At 47.7% G+C, this 24,744-nt stretch overlaps 1 protein-coding gene across 3 annotated transcripts in view; it reads left to right on the top strand.

Annotated features, from left to right (window-relative positions):
* The window catches only part of Xxylt1 (xyloside xylosyltransferase 1), a 172,272-nt gene that overhangs the window by 54,246 nt on the left and 93,282 nt on the right, over nucleotides 1-24,744 (top strand). For all 3 annotated transcript variants that reach the window (XM_060370188.1, XM_021651229.2, XM_021651230.2), the window contains exon 3: nucleotides 21,421-21,553. In XM_060370188.1, the coding sequence (XP_060226171.1) occupies nucleotides 21,421-21,553 (133 nt within the window). The remainder of the gene's footprint in view (nucleotides 1-21,420; nucleotides 21,554-24,744) is intronic.

The raw sequence follows: 24,744 nt of genomic DNA, 5'->3' as shown, positions 1-24,744 counted from the left end.
TGCTGTGGCTCATGAGCCTGATCGTGCTTGGAGTGGTACTTGCAACACTGGGTACCAGTGATGATGGCTGGTGCTCTTGGCCAGACAGGACCATATCTCAGAGGCCAGCCCTTATCTGTTCGCTTCCTTATCTCCAGGGCCTGCAGAACCTGGAAAAGTGCACCCCCCAGAGAAAGAAAAAGGAACAGGAAATTGTTCAAAAGGGACTGATGAAATGAGAAAAACAGCAGGAAATAGCTCTGGAGTGGGGGAGAGGCTGCAACCATGGAAGTATCCTGAGAACCAGGCTGGCTGAAGGACAGTTCATCCCCCCCCCCAAATCTTTGTAATGGTTCTGTTTCTGGCAGCCAGGCCATGGTCCCCCCTGTCACTGAGAGACTGTGGGTGACTCCTGCCCCTGTCTTCTTGAAGGTTCTGGAGTTAGAAAGGCAGCCATGTGAATCAAAGTACCCAGAGTGCTCTGCAGCTACCTCTGTTGCCCTCCCTTCCTCCCTCCTGGGCTCCCACTGCTTGGTGCTGCCCGACTGTCCTTCTCTGTGCATGCTTTCCCCACCTATCTCCACCCTACCCAGCCCAGAGCCTATATACCTCTGTGTGGTGGAGCCAGAGAGGGAGAGGAAGGAGACAGAGAAAGCCACCCCAGTAGTGCAGGTGCTGGGCTCTTTAAACAGATGCCGCACACACCTAGGAAATCATTTGGTAGTTGTGGCTTGTTTTCAGATCTGTGCCACATCTTGATGTGAAATTTAGAAAACCACCATGTCTGCTTCCTTCCCAGGAAAGGTGAAACTGCTTAGGAGGTGTAGGGCTCTGTTTCCCAGGTTTTACTGTTATGGTTGATTATGACTTCATAACCTGACAAATGTGTCCTGCGGTTTGCTTCTCATCTCCTTCCCTGATCTCTTCCTACTCACTGTCCACCTCCCACATCTGTGCACAAGCACCCACAGAGCTCTCCTGCTGATGACTGTGGTCACAATTAGGGCTGGGTCTAAATAGTACATAACTGAACCCCTCCTCCATGTGCCTTCCTGTCAGAATCAACTACTACAGTTTTAGTAGTGGTAAGGGGGCTGCTGAATTGAGTCAGAGAATTTTAAAGGCAGGAGAGCTCGATCCCATCTCTGGGACCTTTGAGCCCAGAGGAGGATATTCAGTGTCCTGCAGACAGAGGCAGAGTCTTCCGTTTTGGGGACATGCTTTAGATTTTGAAAGTTCCGTATATTGTCTAAAACCTGTTTTTGTATATACTATACCAAGTCTTGACCTCTGCAAAGAAGCCTTCCTCTTTGTTCCTGAGAGTCAAAGAGAGCATCCAGTCAGGGGAGACAGCTCTGTTTCCCTGTGTGTTCTCTACTGGAAAATCCTCCAGGCTGCTCGCTGTCTGAAAGCCTGTGTTTGGGCCTGTTCCCCATAAAATGTACAGTCCAAGTTTGCCACAGCATGTGAGGTGACCACTGGGCAAGTACTGGAGCATTCTCCCCTCTGTGTGAGGAGCATGATGGCTCCTCCCTGCTGGAGACAGTGCTTGTCCTTACTCCCAACCCCAGCATGGCTCCATTGTCATGTCACTCTTCTTAACTTCCAAAGTCTGGTAGAGTCCATGTAGTGGGCTTTCTGGGGAAAGCAGGATGGGCTTCCCAAACTGGTCTGAAAATAAGAAAAGAAAAGGAAGAAAAAAGGAGGCTGGCCTAGGATTTTATAGGGAAGAGGTTGAGGCTGGGTTGAAGGACCTGCAGAAGCTGAGGTTGAATGCTTTGAATGTACTGCTTTCACTGAAGAAGAAAATATCTAGATTTTCTTCTCACCTGGATATAGGTCCAAGAGGAAGAGGCAGGGGAGGGCTTAAAAGCTATAAGCAGGATAGAGTCAGACTGTCAACACTGACTTTTCACCTATTTTCTTTTGACACAAAATTTATATAGTCTTAAGTGTGTAATTCAGTTAATTTTTACATGTTATCTACATATTTGTGTTTGTTTCTATATTTCTGTAGCTAGTTCTGCTCAATCCCATCTCCTTACTTTTGAGCCTATCATGGAGGTGGAGCTGTTCATCTTAGGTTTGTATGGCTGAATAGCACAGTGCCACAGCAGTGCTCCTCTGTCACCCCCATTAAATATCACCAAGTTTGATCTGGCCCTGAAACCTGCCTCTCCAGGCTGTGTCAGAGACAAATTTCCTAGACCCTTGACCCTTGTATCTGCTTTGTGACCCAGTGAATCTGGTTTTTCTCTCTTAACAGTTCCTTGATGAAATTTGTTAGTATACACAATTTACGTTGGTTTTGAATAGTTGGCCCAGTCCTCATCTCAGATTATATTTCCAGAAAACCCTGGGTGCTTGTGCTCTGTGGTAAGCTGTATTGCTATGGTAACTGCCCCCCCTTTTGTAAATAAATAAGACTATTATTCTGTAGTGTTGGCTGGCCTGGAACTCATTATATAGCCTTATTATATACCGTTTGCAGCACTTCTCCTGCCTCAGCCCCCTGAATGCTAGACTACAGGCAGACCCACCAGGTGGGAGGAGTGGCTTCCATGTGCATCTATTGAAAATGCACTGTTATCGGACCCCGCCTCATCTTTGGCCTTCTGCAGCTTGTAAGGGCGTGAGGCTATGCTGAGATGCAATTAGTGTCACACTCTGTCTCTTTGTGTAGCTCGTCGTCTGAACAAGAGGAACTGCACAGAGGGAGGTTAAAGTCCAAGAGGAATTAATCAAAGAATACTGCATGCCAGGGAGGCAGTGTCTACTGATTGCTCCAGTGGAATTGCCATGTTTGCGTCTGCATAACAGACATAGGGTTTATGATCAAGATCAGGTTTCTGTCTGATTTTGTGCCACCTGTTCCCAGATTATAGGGTTAGAAGGCAGCATACAGCTATCAGAATTGCCAGAGGGGATTTAAACCTTTGACATAGCTCCCTTCTAACATTATTAGGCATACCGCAGGATGGGAAATGGTGCCTCTTCCCCCTAACAGGTCATTACTGCGGAGGGGTGCTTGTTAAAATTATGCCACCTCTCAGGCATGTGGACACGAAAAGCATTTTCTTAATTTAGGTAGTACCATATGCTAATGATTTCTAGATTGGGGAGGTGGGGCTATGTTGGGCTGTACTGACAAATGACTTCTAAAATCTCAGTGCCTTAATTCACATGTGTGCATATTCACATCTGTGTATGTGTGCGTGTACGCATATATGCATGCGTGCATAAGTGGGTATGTGTGTGCACACGTGTGTTTTTTTTCCAAGCATATTTTACTGTGGCACGGTGACTTTGTAGGGACCTTTCAAGCACCTTTCCAAACCAGGATGCAGGCCCACCATCTGGAACATGCGGCTCACTGCCACAGTGCAGAAGTGTGCGCCGTCCAGCAGCCAGGCCTTAGTCATGCGGCCACCTGATTGAGAGCAGAACAACAGAGCATGCTATGTGGGGACAGCTCGTAAAAGGTCCTACCTGTAGCCTAAGCCCCAGGAATTTTCATCTGAATGTCCCCTTAGTGTGTCAGGCCGGCCTGTGCAGCACACAGCCTGCCTTCTCTCCCAGACCTGCCCTTTCCTCACCTTGGTAATGGGGTTTCTCGAGCCAGGAACAAAGGAATAGTCTATGACTTCGCTTCTATTCAAAGGTGGTCACTGGTTCTGCCCCTCCACCCGCCATCTCTTAGTGGCCCCTGCTCTCTGTTCCTGTGTATGGGCTGGTGCTCAGCCATGCATGAGTTTTGGGGACTCGTGCACATTGCTTCCTGCATGCATGTCCCTGGTATGCTCACTCTTCAGGTGTCCATAGTCTGTCTCCATGGCCTCTGAAGATATAGCCTGGGCTGTTTTAAAATATGCAGTTTATTTATTTATTGTGTGTGTATATGCATGCATGCATTCTGAGCCATCTTGCCTGCCCTAGAACTGTTTTTCATACTTACCTCACGACATACTATGTTTCTTTTTGTTTTCCCCCAGTCAAAACTTTTTTGTTTGTATTTTAATTTTTTTTTTGAGCATTTTAACTCATTCATGCTATGTTTCTTAATTGGGATGGCTCCTTACTAAGGGGACAGTCTTAGATGTCTTTTTTTTTTTTTTTTAAATAATAGTTGTTGAGTACACCAAGCTCTGTGCCAAGTAATATATCAGTGGGTTGTGGGATATAATCTGAGAAATGCATAATTGGATGAATTTTTCATGTAAGCATGGATTGCATGTGCACACCCTCCGCCTTCCTTGGATGTAGCCATATGGTTCAGACAGTGCACTAGGCTGCAAACCTATACAGCAGGTTGCAGTCCTGAATACTTTACGCGGTTGTAACACAAAGTAAGTGAATATTTGCCTCTCCAGACATGGACTAAATATTCCAGGAGGCAGGACATTGTCAGCACTGTAACTGTTGGGACCAACGGAGCTTAGAGTCTCATGGAAGACGATTTCTGTAAAGAAGTAAACAAAGCAAGTGTCATTGCCATTCGAGAAAAGCTCTAGAACACGAAGGGTATGTGGTGTGAGGGGACGCAGGATCTCTTCCTCTGCCCTTCTGCAAGGGCTGTTGAAGGCTTGAGGGTCTCTAGATGATGATAGGGATGGGAGTGTGAAGGTTTCCTGAGAACCAGTAGCAGGTCTGGCATAAGGCCTGCATATGTGAGGTCCAGATGGGTGGCCTATGTATAGTCTTTACTTCAAAAAGCCCGTGCCAGTCTACTGCACAGCATGCTACTCCATTCCTGGCAGAATGAGGAGACCAGAGGCCACGCTTAGCAGTGGTCCTGCTAATAGTCGGCCTATAGCCTGATGACCTGTGAAGACCCCAGTGGTGATAGCTCTCTACTTCCCCTTTAGGGAAAGGAACTCTGCCTTTGTGAATAACAGGAGTGACTTCCAGGCTTGGAGCACCGCAAGCTTTCTAAGTAGATGAGAGTTTTATCCCAAGAGATGCCTCTAAATCGGACTCTCCTGGAGCTCATTCTTACTGCCAGTTACTGACTTTGTGGGGAGGGTGGGAAGAAGGGGCTTGAAGGAAAGGGAGCTCATGAGACATTAGAAGACATTGAGAAGGAGAGTAGCATAGCTTTAAAAGGATGATTTTGGTCATTGAGAAAGTATGGCTCACTGAAATATCATTTCCTAAAACCATACAGATTTTCTATGCTTGCCTGGCTCTGAATAATGATTTGGAGACTTATATTTATTTATAATAGCTTTAGGCCTTAGCTTAGTCTTGTTCCCAACTAGCTTTTATAGCCTATGTTAACCCATTTATATTAATCTATGTTCTGCCACGTGGTTCCTTACATCTAAATTCTTCCGTGTGGCTGTCAAGTTCTTTCCAAGCCTGCCTTTTTCCCAGAGTTCCTATCTCTCCAGAAGTCATGCCTCCCTCTCCTGCCTTTGCTATAGGCTGTCCAGCTCTTTATTCAGCCAGTCAGAAGGGGATAGAGAACAAAGTTTACAAAACACTGAGGCAGAGATGCTTTATAAAAATGACAGTACCAAAGTCCAGCCTGTACTCAACTCTCTGGGAACAGAAGTCAGCATTAGAATAATACAAGAACAATCATCACCCAGTGCATAAAATTTTATCACTCCAACAATTTCCAGCAAGTGTGTAGGTGCATAGTGATGTCAGGACAGTGTCTGAGGTCAGATGCCCCTAGATCAACCATCTTCTTGGTGCTGTAGTTGGCTGGAGGCTGTTAGGATCACATAGATCCTCTCAAGTCAACTAGGTCTGACCTCTCAACTTACATATGGGAAAGTAAACTTGGGAACCATATTGGGTCAGGCAGTGTGTGGCTGAGACTCTCTAAGCCAGTGTCAGCCTCAGGATCCCAGCACAAAACCACAGAAGTTGCTTCAGGCTCTATCTACCATCAGGAGTGCTGCCCCTGCCTGGGCCAAAGGCTGTGGCCAGTTACCCATAACCTTCCTTGTCCCTTTCACCTTCCCATCTAAGACCAGGCAAGGATACTTTAGGCCTCAGGGAAAGCAACCATGGGTGGCATAGAGAGCATTGGTTCTCTTCTTGTTTCAGAGCACTATTCCAGGCATGGCACAGAGTGTTAGCCATCTGAGCAATGATGTCCCTGGCTTACTGGAGAGAGCACCACATTTTGTGCCCCAGTGACTGCATGGTCCAGCCTCATGTAGGGCAGTGTCATGCTGTGCAATATCTCTGTGTTGGGCAGTATGAAAACAGGAAAGTTTCTGTCCAGGGCCTTGGATAGATTTACTGGTGCCCAGAAAGGAAATGAAGTGGCCATGGGTATAGGTGTTTGGCTTTGTCCTCTGCCCTCTGCCCGACTAGTCCCAAGAGACACCAAGTTCATCTGTCTTGCACTCATCTCTTCTGAACCATGGCTTTAAGCTTGAACCTTATCCTGACAACTGCCAGGGAGTATTTAGCCAGTATGTAGGCTGGATCCTGTTGACCTGGCAGTCAGTGACTTTGTTGATTTCCTCCATACCTTGTAGTATTTGCTTCATACACAGAAAGATTCTGGTTTCAAAGCTGGTGTTGGGGGATGAATGATGTCCTCCAGATGCAAATGCTGAAGCTTGAACCCCACTGTGATGATATTTGTAGTTTTAGTGTTTGGGAGGCCAAATTGGTAGGACTTGGCCCTATGAACTCATAGTCCTTAAAAGGCCATGTGACAAGCTGGGCACAGTGGCACACACCTGCAATCCAAGCACCCAGGGAGGAAGAGGCAGGTGGATCATTGTGAGTTCGAGGCCCACCTGGTCTACAAAGCAAGTCCAGGACAGCCATTGTTACACAGAGAAACCCTGTCTCAAAACAAAACAAACAAACAAAAAAACAAAACCCAATATAAATAAGTGAGTAAGTACATAAATAAATAAATGGCCATGTGACATAGTAGGAAGACATAGCAAGAAGGTAGCCATCTTTAAGCCAGGAAGAGCCATACTCCACTGGTCATGGGAGCCTTGATCTAGGACCTGCAGTGTATAGAACTGTGGCAATATAAAGGATGATTGAGTAAGACACCTGCTGTAGGGTCTGTTACGGCCAAGCAGATGGGGCTGCCTACTAACACTGCTCATGGCTCTGTCTGCCCCTCCCTGAACCTCAACTCAAACTTGCTCAGATTATTCTGCTCTTGTTGCCATTTCATAATTTCCACTTGCGTATAGTCAGCTTGTCTTTTCATTCCTAACAATCAGAGGATAGGATAGTTTGTGTATCTTCACCTGACTGAGTAAAGTCCCCATCCTTCCCGTTCTTCTTTTCTCCCCTCTCTTTTCTGTCTGTGTCTCTGGCTGCCTGAGAGGCTGCATAGGGCTCTCCATGGCCACTTGTCTGTTATCACTGCTCGAGATGATTATTTATCCTAATCCCAGCTGGATACAAGTGTGTGGGTGGGATGGAGGTGGAGAACGGGCTCCAGTGGGCTTTGTCTACCCTCATTATGCCTGGTTGGCCTGAATGTGCAGCTGTTCTCAGCTCGGTTGGTGAGAGCATGTTAATAACACAGAGTACAGCCAGGCCAACGACAGATCCAGATGAGATGGCAAGGGCAAGAGCAGGGTTGGTGGGGAGGGAGTGGTGCTCCTTAAGTCTTCCTGGTGGTTTCTGTCCAGGAAGCAGCACCTGTGCCCTCTGTCCTTAGACGCTTGCCTCAGAGGTTGGACCCCAGGCCTAAAATTCAGGGAGACTCAGCTCTCTGAATAGGGGTACCCTTGCCCATCCCTCACATTGCAGATTTTACCCTTGGGACACAGTCTAGAGAACCAGAGTGTCTGGGGGCAGCCAGAATCGCCCCTGGCTAGGGAGATGCACAGCCTCCAAACAGGGGTGTGGTGGGCCTGAGGGCTGCCACCGTCACTGGAGGAAGCACCACCGGTTCCCTGGGCATTAACTCTTCCTGCTCTATTTGCACTGGGCTAAATGGTGTCCAGGACATAGGAGGGCTTATAAATATGTTATGTGGTTGAAAGAATGCAGAGCTCCCAGTGCTACTCAGGAAAGGCATCTGTGTCCTAGTTCTGTGAGGCATGTTGCTTGCTGTAGCTGTTTGGCACACTCAGAACACCAGCCCTCCAGATCCATAAAGAGCGTGGGATTGCTCCCTCCCTCTGCTGTGCCAGCTGTCAGCTTCCTGAAGGAGTGGCTTTCCTCCTGAGCAGACTGGTTTTCCAGCTACTTCTCCTTTCTGTTTTAATGCCTTGCAAGCAGGGGCATGGGGCAGGCCTAGGTATTTTTTGTAAAGAACAGAGAAGGACTTCTCCTTGGGTAGAAAATCCCAGTTCATCATGAGCAGAGTGTTTTGACAGGCCTTATAAAGCAACCATCCTGACTGGACAGAATAGGAAAGAGGTGAACTTTTTGAAGAAAACAAAACTGACTTTGGCCTTGATGGAAAAAGACAGCTTCTTTTCCTTTTGCTGTATGTCCAGTGTCTCTTGTGTTCACAGGGGTGTGTCTGGCCTGGCCATTTGGGAATCCTTTTAAGGTTGGCTGGTTATCTCTTCCTCAACTGGCATTCTCATTCCCTGCTCCTGCATTTAGGACTCCAACAACACTTTGGGTAATTCCTAGATGACTGTACAGAGACACTCTTCACACCAGGCCGGAACTGTGAGCATGCATGCGTTCGTGTCTGTGGCTATGTGTGTGGATGCACTAGTCTGTTTGCATTCATGCGTGTGCGTGCATGTGTGAGTGTTCGAGTGCGTGTGTATGTGTTTGTGCGTGTGTAGATGTGTGTGGATGCACTACTCTGGAAGTTTGTGTGTATGCATGTGTGTGTAAGCCGGAGGGTAGGTATCTTACCTTTCTCACATTATTTTTTGAGAAGTCTCTTCATGAACCTGGAGCTCAGCTTTCAGCTAGAGTGGCTGCCTGGCAGTTCCCCAGGATCTGCCTGTCCCACCTCACATGCTGGTTTTATAGGTGTTTGCTGTCAGAGCTGGCTTTTAGCTTTACCCACTGAGCCGTCTTCTCAAGTCTAGAATATTCTCAAAATAAATTGCCCTGTCCTGTATTCAGGAATCAGACCCTGACTACAGACCTGTGGGAATCTTCCTGCTTTGATGTGGAGGGAGGCAGGCAGGGGTCCTGGTCCCATCAGGGTAGTATAAACTTAGACACACCACATCGACAACCTCCATACCAGCTGCCAAGAATGGGTTAAATGATGTTTATTTCATAGGAATGCCAGAGTTTTTCTTTCAGACAGGCATGCAGGAAATTAAACCACAAGAAAGGCCAAGTGGAATTTCTTAATCCACACAAAACAATGAAATGTGAAGTGTGGGTTTATGGTTGGAAAGTAACTGGGTAAAAATAGCATGGACCAACTCCACAAATCTGCCTTCTTGGGCTCCCAGAGCACTGGTGTGTGGACTGTAGGAAGAGACCCATGCTTGGCTGGAGGCCTGCCCTCCTTTGGGAAGGCTGGCATCGCTTAGCATCTCCTGCCCAGGTATGATTTCTCTCCTTCCTTGGCTCTACAAGGCCCCCAAGTGTCCACAGAGTCTCCTTTAGGTGCTGGTCTACACCTAAGACAGTCTGTGTTTACGCAGTGGTAACATGAGCCATCACCGCCAACCGTCCTTGTCTGTAGTGACGTGGACAAGTCCTTGACATCTGGTAGAGGCCGTTGCTCGGCTGAGTGTGTTCCCTGAACACAGAGACTGGCTGAACTTCCATCCACAGTCCTGCATCCTCACCTGTCTCTGGGGTTGCTCCCTCAGTGTTGGGCTCCTGTTGGAGCTCCAGAGACACAAACCCACACCTGGGGGAAGACTCACTCAGCAGATGTGGCTCTGAGACCCAACATGCTGCCATTGCCTTGAACTTCAAGATGTGCCTGTCAGGGAGTTGGGGTGGCAAGGGGTGTGGGGTGGGGTAGAGGTGCAACACAGTTAAATCAAGGGCAGGAAAAGAATGCAGGTAAGAGGCGCGCCCACCTGGTATTGGCATTTGCTTTGAAAAGGTGCATTTAGAGTCACAGTAAACTTGTCCTGATGCAGGAAGGAGGCAGGACTTTCTAGAAGGCTGTAGCTTAGGAAAAAAAAAATTTTTTTTTTTTTTTTTAAATTCTGGCTGCTTGAAGACAGAATCCTAAAGAAAGCCCAGGTCCTGTCAAAATCTTAAATCTGACAAATGTGGCCTAAAACAGGCATTTCTTGGAGGTAGTTAATGTCTTTTAAAATATTTTAATTTAAAGGCAGCACAGAACCATTTTCAAAAGATGAAATGTACTTACAAAATAAGTAAACATTTCCACAGTAATGTTTTATCTAGTTTCATTTGCATGTATCATATATGTATCCACATGTTATACATATAATAATATATTTTTACACACTAATAATCATGTATTATAATATAATATATAACTTTAGATATTGATTTATTTCTGTGACTATAAAAATGAGTATATATGGTAGAAACTTGGAAAAGAATACCAAAGGAATTTAAAATTATCTAAAATTCTGTTATGGTCAAGGGTAGTTGCTATAGATGACCTCATGCTCAGTGCCTCCCAGTGTTCATACCCTGATATGGTTCTCTGTCCTGGAATTGAGCTGCCTCTGTCACTTTTCTGTGTAAATAGGACATAGTGGGAGTAATGCTCCTTAACTCTCAGGGTACTTAGAAACCTTGTGGTTAAACTTGGGTCTCTTGGAAAACCTGTCCTTGCCGAAGCCCCTTGTAGAACCCAGCAGCTGTACGAGATGAAGGCAGAACCCTGGGAGAGCCCACAGGAGAGTGCTTGATTCACAGTCACAGCTGAGCCCAGCATCAACTCTGGCAACGTGTGCGGTCATCTTGGATGCTTAGCCTAGCCTGGCCAACCTTGTTGATGGCTGCAGGCCTGATGCCATTTGTTCTCAGTCACATTGGTTCTCGGAGACTGCAAGAGAACCATCCACAGCTAAGCCCTGTTGATCCGCAGGGCTGATTGCTCTCTGAAGCCATCTCTATTTCAGTTAGTGGTCTGCTACATAGCAGCATATTCCTGGCAAAGCATGGGGCAGATTTAGAAGTAATCCCAGGTGAAAGGAATGCCCAACGCAAAAATCATCTCTTACTTTGGAGCCAGCTGGGCTTCTGCTCTGTAACCATAGGCAGGCTTTTGGCTGTTGTGAACCTTAGTTTTCAAACATTTGTAAAATGAAAAGGAAGGCATTGAAAAACATTCCAGTCCGGCACATAGTTGGTATTAAGTAAATGTTAGCCGTCACTTGGTGATACTGAATGGTCATGAAGTGTGGGGATAAGAGCACACCCTGTCCCCTCAATTACAAAGAGGATGCAGGCTGATCTGGCCGTGATTAACCTCTCGCAGGCTGCCACCCAGCCCAGCACCAGGATCAGCCACAGCCCATGCTTCCTGGGTGGTAGTGAGCAGGGCCCTGACTCTTCAGGCCAGGACAAAATGGAAACAACAGCAGAGAGTATGTGATGAAAAGCCTGTGTTTGCGTTTTTGAGGTTAGGCAAAGTGCCGTTCATTTCTGAGCTTGCACTCCTTACACTGCTTGGCGCATCGGATGACTGACTGGCCTTGGCTGGCCATCAGTGAGGTCGGCACAACATAGCATATCTTTTCTGCCCAATATTGTGTCTTTGCTGTTCTGAGTTTGCCTCAGACCTCCTAGGGACATACTTCACTAAATAAGGTAGAGCTCATTGTATAATGTCTTTAAAAGACAAGCATGGGGAAGAAAACTTGGTCTGTGGTTTCTAAAGTGCCTCCAACACACCTTACCCCCAGTGACACTGGCTGGTGTGAGAGGGGACAGTAACCCTGAGTCCATTGTTGCTGGAGAGTTTTCAAGAGGCCCAATTGCTCTAAGGTTCCTTGTCCTGTTCCCCCATATCAGGAAACATCATACTGGAAGATTTTGCTCGCTACAGCTGCTATAAATGAGGGTTCCTCATAACCTAGCTCTTCTTGCTGCAGAATGCTAGCCAAGAAGGAACAGAGGTGGCAGAATACCATGGCACCTGTAGAGTCACAATGTATTTAGACAGCCACCACCAGCAGGCACTAAAGAGATAAGACCTTGTCAAGGAAGTACATTATCACAGTCTCAAAGTGTTTTCCTAGAAAATGCTGTTATAGAGACAAGGAAGGTCACATTTCAGGGGTCAGAGGTAACATCACTAATACTGGAACAAATGGACACAACAAGGCAGAGTGGCAGGGACCCGGTGTGGCTTTGGGGTGTTTTCAACAAAGGTGCAATATCTGGCCCTGGTCACCAGGAAAGAGTAGACCACCCCAAACCCAGGGGTCTTTAATGAAATCACTCCTTCGGTTGTTCCAGGACATGGAAGGCAAGGAAATACCAGAGAATTGTGCAGCTGAGACAACTATTTGCATGCAATCCTGGGCCAGAAATGTTATTTTTGTTTTCTGACAGCTGACTAATGTTGAGTGTCCTGGACTTGATGGTACTGAGCTGTTGAGAACCTTTTTCTTCAGCTGTTCTGCTGTTCTGGGTATCTTGTTTCTTAGGGAGTGTGTGCCAAAATATTTAAGAGTTTAAAACCTTTTTATTTCTCTTTTGTTCTCTTGTTTTCAACAGAGATTATATCAGTTTGGCTTTGTATATTAAGCTCTTCATTAAAATTAAAACATGTTACTTAGATTTTAAATAAAATAAAAATAAAATTTATTAAACTATGCTCAAATTTAATTAAAATCAGGGAATGAATAAATTCATGTTTAAGGACAGCTTCGCAGAATCTTTTCCATTATGATTGGTGTTATGGGAAGTTGTAAAGGGGGTTTCCTGGTTGAAATCCATGGGGCTTCTGCTTCAGAGGGAGCAGTTGTCTTTAAATCGAAATCGGAGTCTGGCTCCCACCACAGGGCCAGGCTCCAACTTTTCTACTTTCTGTGCCATTTTGTTGGACAGAAGCTGCCCAGGAAACGGGAGCAAAAGCAATGGGACTTTGCTGAGTGTTGAAAGGAGGAAACTGCAAAATGGACAAATGAGCTCTGAGAGCACCAGAGATAGCACAGCACATAAGTGCTTCATCATTTTGTAGATGATCATAGCTGTCGTTGTAAAGTACAGGATAAAATATGGATATAATAGCTGTGACTATTATGGCATGGCATTTTGGCAAGAGCCTGGAGGCCTGAAGAGCCGTTCCCTGGTGATGGTGATTTCTGTCTCAGGTGACTTAAGTGTTGCCAAGGAAAATGTGAAAAATGTGGTTTTCTCCGCTTTAGACGACGAAGGGGAATGGTCCCTGAAGTAGGCAAGGCCACCAGAAACAGCTTCCCCCACCCAGCCCCCATCTGTGGGTGAGAAAGTGCCTCATTTTGGTCCAGCCCTTCTTACTTTTGTGAACATACCTCAGTGGTTTACACGCTGTCTTGGCCGGAGCACCACAGCTGGCCTTGAGAGTGACAGTGGTGCAGGGCTTCTAGGCAACAGTTGGAGAAGGACGAGTCTTACAGTAGAAGGAACACCGGTGGCTCAGGCACAGGAAACAGTCGCAGACTTTTCTCACTGGGAAACCTGCTGTCCAGACTCAGAGCTCCCAGAGGTGCAGGAGTGGCAGCAGAGGTGTCTTGCCCAGGCACAGCTGTGGGAAAGCGCCGTGTCCAGCACAGTCAAGCAGTGTACCGAGTGTAGTTGTCAGCGGAACAAGGCGATGCTGTGCGGGAGTCCACCATCAGAAGCAGTTTCAGGGAATGCTGATCATCTCTGTGTGGAATCCTATAAGATTCCAGAAATAGTTCTGGTTCGTGATCGTACGGTGCCTGAGATCTGGCTTTCCCTGGCTTGGTCACCTTACCAACATCTGCATCTGGTTCCAAGACACAGAAATACAGGAAGGGAAGAAGGAGGAGAGCAGGATGGGGCCAGGGAAGGAACTCAGCAGTAGTCCCTCCCCTGCAAGCTGTCTCCACAGACAAGGAGAAGGGAGGTTGGGGTGAGGCAGAGTGTAGACTTGTTCCTACATTGCCATTATTGACGGTGTGACTTTGAAGCCTCACCTCTGGCTCTTCTTACCTGTGCAGGGGGAGCAGTGGTCCATTCTCTTTATTTCATTTTTGATGGAATTCCGTTTTTTGTCTGCAGCATTGTACATGAGAATGCATTTCATAGGATCCCCTGAAATTAGGTACGCCATAGGGCTACAGTTTGTCTGTTAAGGTATAGAAAGAAATACTGAAGATGTCTTAAAATGGGTATTTATAGAGTCTTCCTCACTGTAGGGAGCAGAGCAGGAGAGGCCTTTCTGTTTTCCCTTGCTGATGCCTGGAATGCAGTCAGATTGCCTGGAGTCCCAGTAGTTTTCTTGTACCATAAGGTAACCTGTAGGTTAGAAACCACATCTGAGACATGAGAATGGGAAATAGAAGGATCCTGAGCCTTTGCCAATCTATGGAGCAGCCATACCGCCCTTGAATGCCTCAGATCTGGTCTTCTGTGTGCTCACACCATTTTTACTTCAAATGCTGCCATTTAAATGTATCAGAGCCCATCACATTGGTGCACTGATCCAGGGCTTCTGTAAGGATTAAAGTAGCCAAAGCACAGGGGAAAGTTTTATGAGCTGCGATTGCAACATACTACAAAAAAAAAAAAAAAAAAAAAAAAAAAAAAAAAGCTGAATTAGTCTTGTTCTTATCATGTGAGTAAACTGAAGGGCCAGGGCTATGGTAGACAGATCCTGATAGACTGGCTGGGCAGAGGGGCAAGAGCTGCTGGGTTGGGTGAAGAGCTACAGTCCTCAGGGCAAGCCTTTTGCTAGCTTCCCGCATTTAAATTAAATCTTTACTATAGAGAAGGCACCACTGCAAGCAGCAGAGGAGGGAGTGGTCGGAGCAGGGAAAGAGAGAAAGCCTCTATGGTTAGAAACAAGGGCCCCAGGACTCCCAGGAACCTCAGTGTGGGGAATTTGGAAAGTCAAACAGTGCTGATTTGGGCAAACCAATGGTATTGTGTTCAGAAAATATTTGTTAAGTCTGTCCAAAGAAGACTGGATTCTACAGTCTCTGCTTTCAGAGGGTCCATGAAAACTCCCTCTTGGAGTAAAGAGTAAGACCTCACCCGTGAATTTTCAGCTCCTGGGAACCAAGTGCAATGAGAATAAGGAGAACTCAAGCTGTGTGTCTCACACACACACATACATACTCACACACACTTCACAGTGTCTCTGGTGGGTACCAGAAAGACTCACAGCTACCATGGGCCTCCACACTATAGAAATGGCAGATTTGCAGATCACAAAATATGTGTGGACTATAATTTTATCTGAGCAATAGAAGTGAGAAGAAATTTGAGACCAGGTGTTATAGCTGTCATTGTTCAAGTTCAAAGTACATTCTGTTCTATACTAAAGCAGATGATTTCTACCTAGTTAGAGCACTGAGGGTGAGAAAGGAGGCTTCTATTGTCCTACTGTAGGACCAAAACCTGTATCTTTCCATAGTCATTCATTTGGTCTACACGGCAGGAGCTGAGAGCTATAAACCATGTCACGGCCAAACCATAGTCAGCACCCAGCTTTCCGTGCCTCATTCTGAGAGGGCTGAGTGGGGCTAGAAGACAGAATTTGTTATGTAGCTAATATGTCAGGTTGACTGTAGACATTAATTTTAAGCCTCCAGCCTTTACCAGCATTGCTCACAGCATTTGTAAGTCAGTCTTCGGTGTTCTTCCGTGGGAGGTACCGGCAGCTGTTACTGTGGAAATGATAGCTTCAAGTACAGAAGGCTGGGCCTTCCACAGACTAGAGGCTGCCTTATTGAGAGCGGGCCATTCCCTGGCATCCTGGGGCTTGGAGGGCCAGATGTGGGGCTATGGGGGTGAAGAGGAGTCCCATGTATTCTGGTGAGGAGTCCACTTCCCAGCTGTATACATGATTACCTGACTTAATCTCCATGTCTCTGTTTGTCAAGTAGAAATAATAATGTCAGCCTCACCCTGCGTTCGGATTGTCCTGTGAGAGCAATAGATTTGCACGTGTTGGCTGTCGCATTGAAGATTTCCAACTGACTTTGTTGCTGGCATTACATGAGCAGCAGCAGTTCTCCATGAGTTTTTCTCCTGGTCTCTGCTCAGTGAAGGGCAATCCCTGTAGGAGTCCAAGTCCTCAGAGGTGAGGGAGCTCAGCTTGGTCCCCTGTCCACCTTTCATATGGAAGCTCTGCTTGTTTAAACAATAGGGTCTAAGTAAGGGCCTTTCTCAGAGGCCAAGGAAGGTGCCTGTGCAATTTCTTCCTTGCTGGACTGTCTTAGGTAAGTTGCCAGACCTTGCTGAGTCTATGCTTCCACCTTTGGAAGGGGGAGGACTAGTACTCCCTTGCAGAAATGCCAGGGAGACTCCTTAGCTGAGTCAGTAAAGGTAGAGACCCCAGCATGGGCCTGGAGCAAGAACCTTCTCCCTGCTTCTGGAGAGGAAGTGCATGTCTAACCAAGCTGAAGAGCTCCAGGATTCTGTGCCCAAGGCCCCCGGTTCCTGGCATATTCTACTTTTCTTCAGAGCAGCTATTCCTATGGCCAGCCAGGAAGCTTCCATTGCAGAGGGAATCATGAGGGTGCTTTGAGAGTCAGGGCCAGAGCCAGTTGGGAAGGTCCCAAGTTTCTTGCTGGATGTGAAAAGTAGCATAGCTAACTCCACCCATAAGCCCTCTCAGGGATACATCCATCTTGCGCTTGGACAGCAACCCCAAAGAGAAAAGCCAGGCTGGTAAAACACAGGACTGACTGACCTGCCATCCCCCAAACATCCCCTCTAGTTCATGACCTCTCATGGGTCATTTCTGCCCCTTCAGTTGCTTTCTGGCTCCTCCAGGTCAGAGGTTCTGCCCACAGCAATTAAAAAGCAGTAGGTGTAATAAAGGCAAGTGACAAACTGCTGCAATATTTCAGGATGGAAAAACAAGCCGCTCTCCAGGATCTGCTTCCAGGGCCGTCAAACTCCAGAGACACATAGCCGGACGTCATTTCCCTTCACTGCAGACGCTCAGTGCCACTAGGAAGCCAGCTGGGGCTCTGACCACTGAGAGCTCCCACACGCTTTAAAAGCTCCTCAGCAGAGGCAGATTCCAGAGGGGACAACAGGGGACAACGTTTGCCTGTTAACTCGCTCCTCTGGGAAGGCCTCTCTTTCCCCTCCTGGTATTCCCCACCATGGCGGTTGAACTTACCTACACCCCTCTCCTCATCCCTTCCTGACCCATTGTGGGAGTATTGTTTTGTGTGCACTAGCGTATGTCTGCTAGGAATTGTTTCTGAGGACAGAAGAAGAGGGGGGAGAGAAGGGGGTCACTCTTTCATATTTCTCCCTTCTGGGACTTTTTTCTCTTGTTTGTTTTGGGGTGTCATTAAGTATTCAGTCTGGCTTGTAATTCCATCCCCAGTCAGATGACATGCTTGTGGCTGGCTTAATTGGAAGCTGATGATGATCTGCTCCGAGACTGTTTCCACAGGGGAATGTTGAGTTGGGACTGTCCCAGCCAGTCTGGATGTTATGACTGTAGCCTTCTGTGGCACAGTCCCACCTTGCTTGGCTTGGCCTTGAACCCTAGCAGCAGGTATTGGCTTCCACAGTCCAGAGACCGTCAGAAACTCTGGAGGAGGACTGCTGGGACCAGCTGTGATGGTGGTGATGAGGTCATAAGGTCTAGAAAGCCACATCTGCAGCCAGCATGTTCTATCTGTCCTTCATTTCCAAGCTCAGAAAAGAGCCAAGTTCTAGTTAGAGCTGTCTCTATGGCCTGAAACTGGATGCAAAAGAGCGAAGATGAACAGGTATGTCCCTGTGAACACACAGTTCCAGATCAGAGAGCCCACCTGCATTCCTCACCTCTTCCCACTGTGGGCTGACATCTTTCAGTGGCTTGCCAGACTCTTGTTTACCATAAAAACCTCCGTCTGTCACCCTAAATGCCCGCAGTGGGAATGCCAGATGGTCCTACAAGCTCTGCTCTTCCCACGGGAGACCAGTCAGCCAGTGGCAGGCAATGGAGCGCCCCAGGGAGAGCTCTCAGCACAGGTGTGCTCCTCAGATGCTGGGGCTCACAGAGAGCCTTGCACTGTGTGGGAAAGCATCCCTCCACAGGAGAAAATGCAGGAAGAGAGAGCAACCCTGGGCCTGGCTCAAGCACCTGACACCTTCATGTCCACGCCAGCAACACATTTCCTTCAACAAGGCCACATCTCCCAACAGTGCTATTTCATATGGGCCAGTGAGGACCATTTTCATTCAAACCACCACAGTTGTGGTCAGCAAGCGACTTTCTACTGGCTGCCCAGGGTCCCACACCAGGCACTCAGGTAGCATCCTTAGGTCTGGAATGTTCAGTGTGGCATCTACCTCCCTTAGAGTTCACCACAGTCCAGGTATACTCCTAAGGTTATAAAGACTCTTGGTTTCTCAGCTGCTGTTAGGATTCAGAGGACATGGAGCCTTGTGGAGTGAGAAGAACCCATTTCTATTCTTGGAGTCCTTACTAATCTTCAGATTTACATTGTCATGGCTGATGGGGGTACTCCATCACAGAGGGGGTTCTTTCTCTCTCTCTCTCTCTCTCTCTCTCTCTCTCTCTCTCTCTCTCTCTCTCTCTCTCTCTCTTTATGGCCTACATTAGGAGAGGTTGGAAACCAGAGCATCAGTTAAGGAGGTAGGGATTTGAATTCTGGGATCAGCTTTGTTTCTTTGCTTGTTTGAATATCCTGACACATCCCTTGTCATCAGTGGTCCTCACTTTTCTGATCTGCAAAATGGGTAGGTTAGCCTCAGTTGTTACCAGGCTTCCTTTCTGGAGCTCTCTGCTCTTTTTGTCGACTTCTCACAGAATTTGGATGGAGGACATCCAGCCAGCCTAAATGATATCCTTCCTTTTAAAGCATCCCTTCAGCTTTTTTCACCAAAGTTCTTCCCTAGGCATCACAATTTTCATTTATTCTTTGCATTGGGACCATCCTATCATTTAGTCTTTAGTTTTGTGTGGTCCTGCCACCAACCCCCATCAGTATCTCCCTGAGGTTGTCACTGTGGTTGGCCCCACATAGAAACATCTTTTCCTCAGAGCGTCTTCCCATGTTTCCTATACAACCACCCAGATGTAGTTCTCACAGAGAGATGGCTCTGCCAAGACCAGAGTCCAGGGAGCAGGTCCTTTAAGTGGTCCCTTCCTGATGAGCTGCAGCGTGTGGGGATCAGGAACCCAGAGGAAGGGGGGTGAGTGGTGATGGAGCCCATGTAGAATCCCAGGAATCACACTCAAAGGTGCAGATCAGACTTTATTGTCCAGTGTAACAGCCTCTAAATGACTGAAAGGCCAATCAGACCATCCCATGCTGGCGTCAAGCACCAGTAACAATCAGCCAGGTTGGTGCAACTATAAGGAAATGTGGGAGATGGGGGCGTAGGTTAGGAGACTTCCATAAAGAAAGGGGAAGCAGTTGCCGTCCTAGCCTTGGATTCATTTTCAGACTTCACTAGTGTGCTAGGAGTCCCTAGTGGATCAACACTGTGTGCAGTGGGTAAGGACCTTTTGAGGAATCATAGGAGCCATTGATGCTTCGTTCACCATTCCCTGTGGGCCTCCAAAAGACTTACCTTGATATTCCCCACAACAGCGTCCCTCCTAGGCATCAGCCTCTTTTCAGCAGTGACATTTATGCCTTGGCTTCTTGTTTCCTAATTTTATAAAAGGATGGTCTTTGGTCAGGTGGCCATATGACAGTGCAGGCTGCAGATGCCTCTGGGGAGATGGGTGTGTCCTTTGCCCAGCCAGAGCCTGGCATTCTGCACCTGGATGAAGGGTCTCTCCAGGTTGACAGAAGTCCTCTCTGGGACCATGAAGATGAGGCCTTCCTCACCTTCACAGCCCTGTCAGCATTACTGGGCAAATGCCCTAGTCCCTGTCTTCCTTATTCACAGAATCAGGGTGACATGGCTTTACCGCAAGAGATGGTGGTGTGTCCTATTCATCCCACTAGGGCCCTGCTTTGCTGTATGTAAGGGCTGTGATCTGGGTGTGAATGTTCGTGTTATGGGGTGTCCTTAGGCCCAACTGTTGATAGTGCAACACAAGAACTTGGGGCTAGAAATTTCACCCTACAAACTCTTTCCTGGCAAACATTCTTTCTTTAGGGTCATCCTTAGGGTCTCTCCCCTGTGGCCTGGGGCTGCCTCCTAGAGCAGCAGGACCCCTGTGGCCTGTGTCTGCTCTCCACTCCTATACACACAGACTGCCAGGCTAGCAGCAGCCAGCCCTGACTTCTGGGCTTTGGATTTGTCATCCTTTATGGACGTGGGAGGAAAGCAGCTTCCTTACTCCTTTGGTGGGGATTGCAGTGTGATGCCGCAACCGTGGGTTCCCATTTGCCTCGGCAGACCTTCCTTCCCAAACCCTCTGCCTGGAGGGCAAAGCAGCCTGCTCCTCTGCTTTGCTCTGTCCTGACCAGCTGGATTCTCATCGGTTGTAACTTTTGCTCCTTTTTTTTTTTTTTTTTTTTTTGGTTGTAGAAAAGTCACATAGAATATCAATTAAGGCTTTGTATCTTCATCACAAAGGAAAATAAAACAAGGAACAAATAAATCAGTTTTTCTTACATTGTAAGCTGTGATTTCTTCATAAACTAGCTTAGAGAATGACAATTGCTTCCTTGAATACCCCAGAGTGTTTGCCAAATGCCAAATCCTGCACCACTTGATAGAGGCCAAGATGCCTAAGCTGTGATCCCTGTCCTCAGAGGGCTTCTAGGGACAACCATATCCAAAGAGCTGTGATGTCCTGCAGCTGAGCAGTCAAGGAAGGATGGCTGAAATCAAGGAGTAGCACCCCAATGCTCTACAGTGGGCTTGGCTATTACCTCACCCACCTATTCCTGTCCACACCCAGGGCCCAGCCCAAATTCCCCCTTCCAAGAAGTCTCCCAGGAGTTTGCAGGCCCCGTGTATGCAGTGAGATGATATTATCTTTATTCCTCTCTTCTGGCAGCCTTTGACACTCGTGCCCCCAAATCAAAACATTTAGATACCTTAGCTTTCCATGGGACGCCCATGTTGCATGCCAACCAAGACAGGTATTTTGCAATGAAACATACCTGCCCAGCAGGCTAGACAGGCATATGGACCCTTCAGTTAGCAGAGACGTCTGCTGCATCTGGACCCCAGCTAGACAGGAGTTTGGGCCCCTGGATTTGAGCAGAATAGATTCTGCATTTAGAGAGGGCTGCTGGCTGGTGAAAGCATAGCAACAAGTTGGTGACCTTCTATGTTCTCTTTTTTACTCTCTGTTAGGTGCCAAGCCTCCCAGGACGCTATTTTTACTTTCTGAGGGTCATTCAGCTCATATTGTCCCAGATCCCAGTCCCCCTGCCTTAGCCTCCTGAGTAGTAGATTACAGGGGTATGGTGTCATATGTAGCCTTCATGCCCTTTTAAAAATTTACTCCTCCAGAGATCCTGCAGATCATTCAGCTGGACCTGGACCTAAAGTATAAGACCAACATCCGAGAGCTGTTTGAGGAGTTCGACAACTTCCTGCCGGGTGCTGTTATCGGCATAGCCAGAGAGATGCAGCCCGTGTACAGGTACGTGCTGGCTGTTTGACGCAGCGCGAGGACCCCCTCCCATCTGTCCCCTCTTCTTCCACTCATGATTGCTTAGATGCAGCAGGACGTGGTCTTTGTGCACTTGCGCCCTGGAAGCATGTTTGCACTGCGGGCTAGCAGGCGATGTCCCTGGCAGGTAGGGGTTGTGTTTCAGAGCTGGAGAGGCCGCCTCCTTAGAGTGTGGGATTCTGGTAATTTTTCTTCCAGAAAGCTCAGTTGTCTAGGTTGTTGGCTCTGGGTAAGCTTGCAGGGTTAAAATCCTAGGTTTCGTCTGGCAGCAGTGTCAGGATTTCCCCTCCAGCCTAGTGAGCTGGGTTTTCTTGGCCTCATGTCGCCATGGTGCTATCACACCTTAGGGAGAGGGTGAACAGTGGTGCCGAGGGAGCAGCAGTGGCAGCGTGGGACACAGATGGGTATGAACTGGTCAAGGTAAGCAGATGCTTTCTTCCAAGGCAGCACTTCCTTGTCAAGTGTATGTCACAGAGAAGCTCCTGTACCTGAAGCCAGGAGACATGTCAAGAATGCTGTCTGCACCGCTTAAATGTTCTTGGTAGCAGAACGGTTAAATAAGATGTATTACCCAGTTGAGTACTGTATAGCAGTTAACAAAAAGAATGCACAGTAGTTGTATGTGATGGTACAGCACTCTTTACTGAGGCAAACATAAGTGCCAAAAATCACAGGGAAAACCAGGGAGATGCTCTCCAAAGCCAGCATGAGTCTTGAGGACAGAAAGGGGGTGGTGTTTTTATCCCCGTGCCCTGAGATGGCTGTGCACATATTACACATACATTTGTTTAAAGAGAAAGGAAGAGGGAAGAATAGGAGACGTGGGTTTGGGTTTAAAACTAGTCTCATAGGACTAGTCTCATAGGTTCTAGTGTTCCATGTTGTTGACTCCCCCTTCTCCCCCCTCCCTCACAGTTAGAGTAACAGCCTCCCCTCAAAGCCAGATGATCAGGTTTGCTCAGGAAAACCTAGAATTCTTCTTCCTGGACTCCTGGGGCCCTTTGTTCTCTGAGCCCCCTGTGCTGGCTCCCTGCAGGACTCCTGGAGACGCTGGAAGTCATCTGAGAGCTGCTGGCCCTGGCGTGTAGTGACTCAGAGCATGACTTGTCCCCCACACAGGAGGGGAAAGGACAGACTGCTTTTAGTGGTGGCTTTTTGCAAGTCTCAGATCACATAACAGGAAATTCCTTCAAAGCCTCAAATGAGCTGATAACTCCTGGGGCCTTGTGGGCTGTTCCCTTACATAATACTGACCCAGGCTCTCCAGAGTCCTGGGCAGTCTCCTGCTTGCACAGGGGTGGGGGTTGGAGTGGAAAGGCAAACCTGCCATGTTGGCTACACTTCCCTGCTCCCAAGGCAGGCGGCAAACAACAATAACTTTAAAAGTCCTGGGTTCCAGTCCCAGCAGTCAGTCACCATGCCTGAGGCCTCAGTGCTCCTTAAGATGGAGCAGAGGCGCTCTGGGACTTTCTCTCACTCCAGCTTTAGGGCTCACAGCTCCTCCACCCTGCTTGTCTTTTTGCTGTCTGTAGTGAGGGCCCTCCTGCTCAGACCGAGGCCCTAGGACACTTAGACAGGCTGGTTATCAGATGCTGCTACATCAGCAACACCTGCAAGACAGGGTTTTATATTCTCGTTATATCACACGGAGACCTCATCCCATCTGTTACAACCTTGGCCAGAATTTTATTTTCTGCAAAATTAGGCTTTTATGGTGTAGAACTTTAATCACTCTTATTATCTGGCCTTTGCAAAAGGAACAGCTGAAAGGTGGTAATTCAGATTAAGTTTCCCTTGCTTTCTGTGTCTTTATCATTCTGTGCAGTGCCAATCATGAGAACCTGGGACTGGCAGTCTTTTGTTTTGTTTTGTTTTTTCGAGAGAGGGTTTCTCTGTGTAGCCTTAGCTGTCCTGGACTGGATTTGTAGACCAGGCTGGTCTTGAACTTACAGAGATCCTCCTGCCTCTGCCTCCCAAGTGCTGGGATTAAAGGAGTGCACCCCCATGCCCAGCTGTGCAGTCTTAAAAATGCCACCATTCAACATTGGCGCTCTGCTGTAAACCACCACTAAATGTCACTAAAGACTGGTAATAAATGAGTGTCCCACGCTGCTCTGCATGCAGGGATCAGCTGGTACAGTGCGTGCTTTCGGTGTTTGCTGGGCCCGAGAATGGTTTGGCTGGTGGCAGACAAATATGGCTTATGTGTCATGTGTGTGGGTACACACACATAGCCTTCATCCATATGGAAACTAGGAGGTCCAAGGACCTGAAAGATTTCTTTTAGTTGTCCCCTGCTTGGAGTATTTATATGTCTGGGATTTGGGTGATGGAAAAAAATGGTGGGAAGAAAAGTAGAGTCTAGTTAATGGTACCTACACAGGGATGGGTAAAGCTGGGCTTTTCTGAGTGGACATGGCCCCTGCTTTTTAGACACGGGTGACAGTTTATGGGGGACCTACAGCCCAGGCATTAGTCCTGTCTACTGCCTGCAGAGCTCCCTCCCCCCAACAACGTGCTCACGGGCCTCCCCAAGTGTCCCAGGTGTGACAGGGACAAGTTACTTGTTCTAAGTGGAATCTGATAGCATCCCTGAGAAGAAAGAAGTGAATAACAAAACGCTGTGGCTCTGGGTGCAGCGTGACTGATGGCGTGGGTCAGGAAATTCACTGAGCCGGAATAGGTTCTAGTCCCCCAGCTGTGTGAGTTTTATAGTCACTTGTCCCACAGTTACTGTACTTCAAAGGGCACACAGCAAGTCATTCTATTGTGAGTTGTGAAATGTCTCAGGCTTGCAGGAGGGTGAGGAGAAGCGATCCCACCGTGCATTTGTCGAATGGCTTTTTCACATCCCCCCCCCCCCCCCCCCGCCAAACACACCAAACTGCTTTCTGGACAGTGCTGCAGGGTCAGGGAATGTTGGAGTACAGACAGGATGCTTTTCTCCCTGGTGCCTGTTACAGTTTGGTTGAGTCAGACCAACCATGACTTTCTTCCTCTGAAAAGCAGGGCCCTGATCATCTTGGGTAGAATGCTGCCCTTCCCTCCTTTGACCTTTCTGTGCAGGAACTGGACCCCCAGCTTAATCTCCCTGTGGTGCTCTGTGTGACAGGGGTGAGTGAGCAAAGAGAAGGAGAACCCTGAGGCCTTCTCTGCAAACC

Source organism: Meriones unguiculatus, chromosome 17 (assembly GCF_030254825.1).
Source record: "Meriones unguiculatus strain TT.TT164.6M chromosome 17, Bangor_MerUng_6.1, whole genome shotgun sequence".
In the NCBI taxonomy this organism is placed as follows: Eukaryota; Metazoa; Chordata; class Mammalia; order Rodentia; family Muridae; genus Meriones; species Meriones unguiculatus.
The sequence above is the reverse complement of the archived record's forward strand: the minus strand, read 5'-3'. Positions and strand labels throughout refer to the sequence as shown.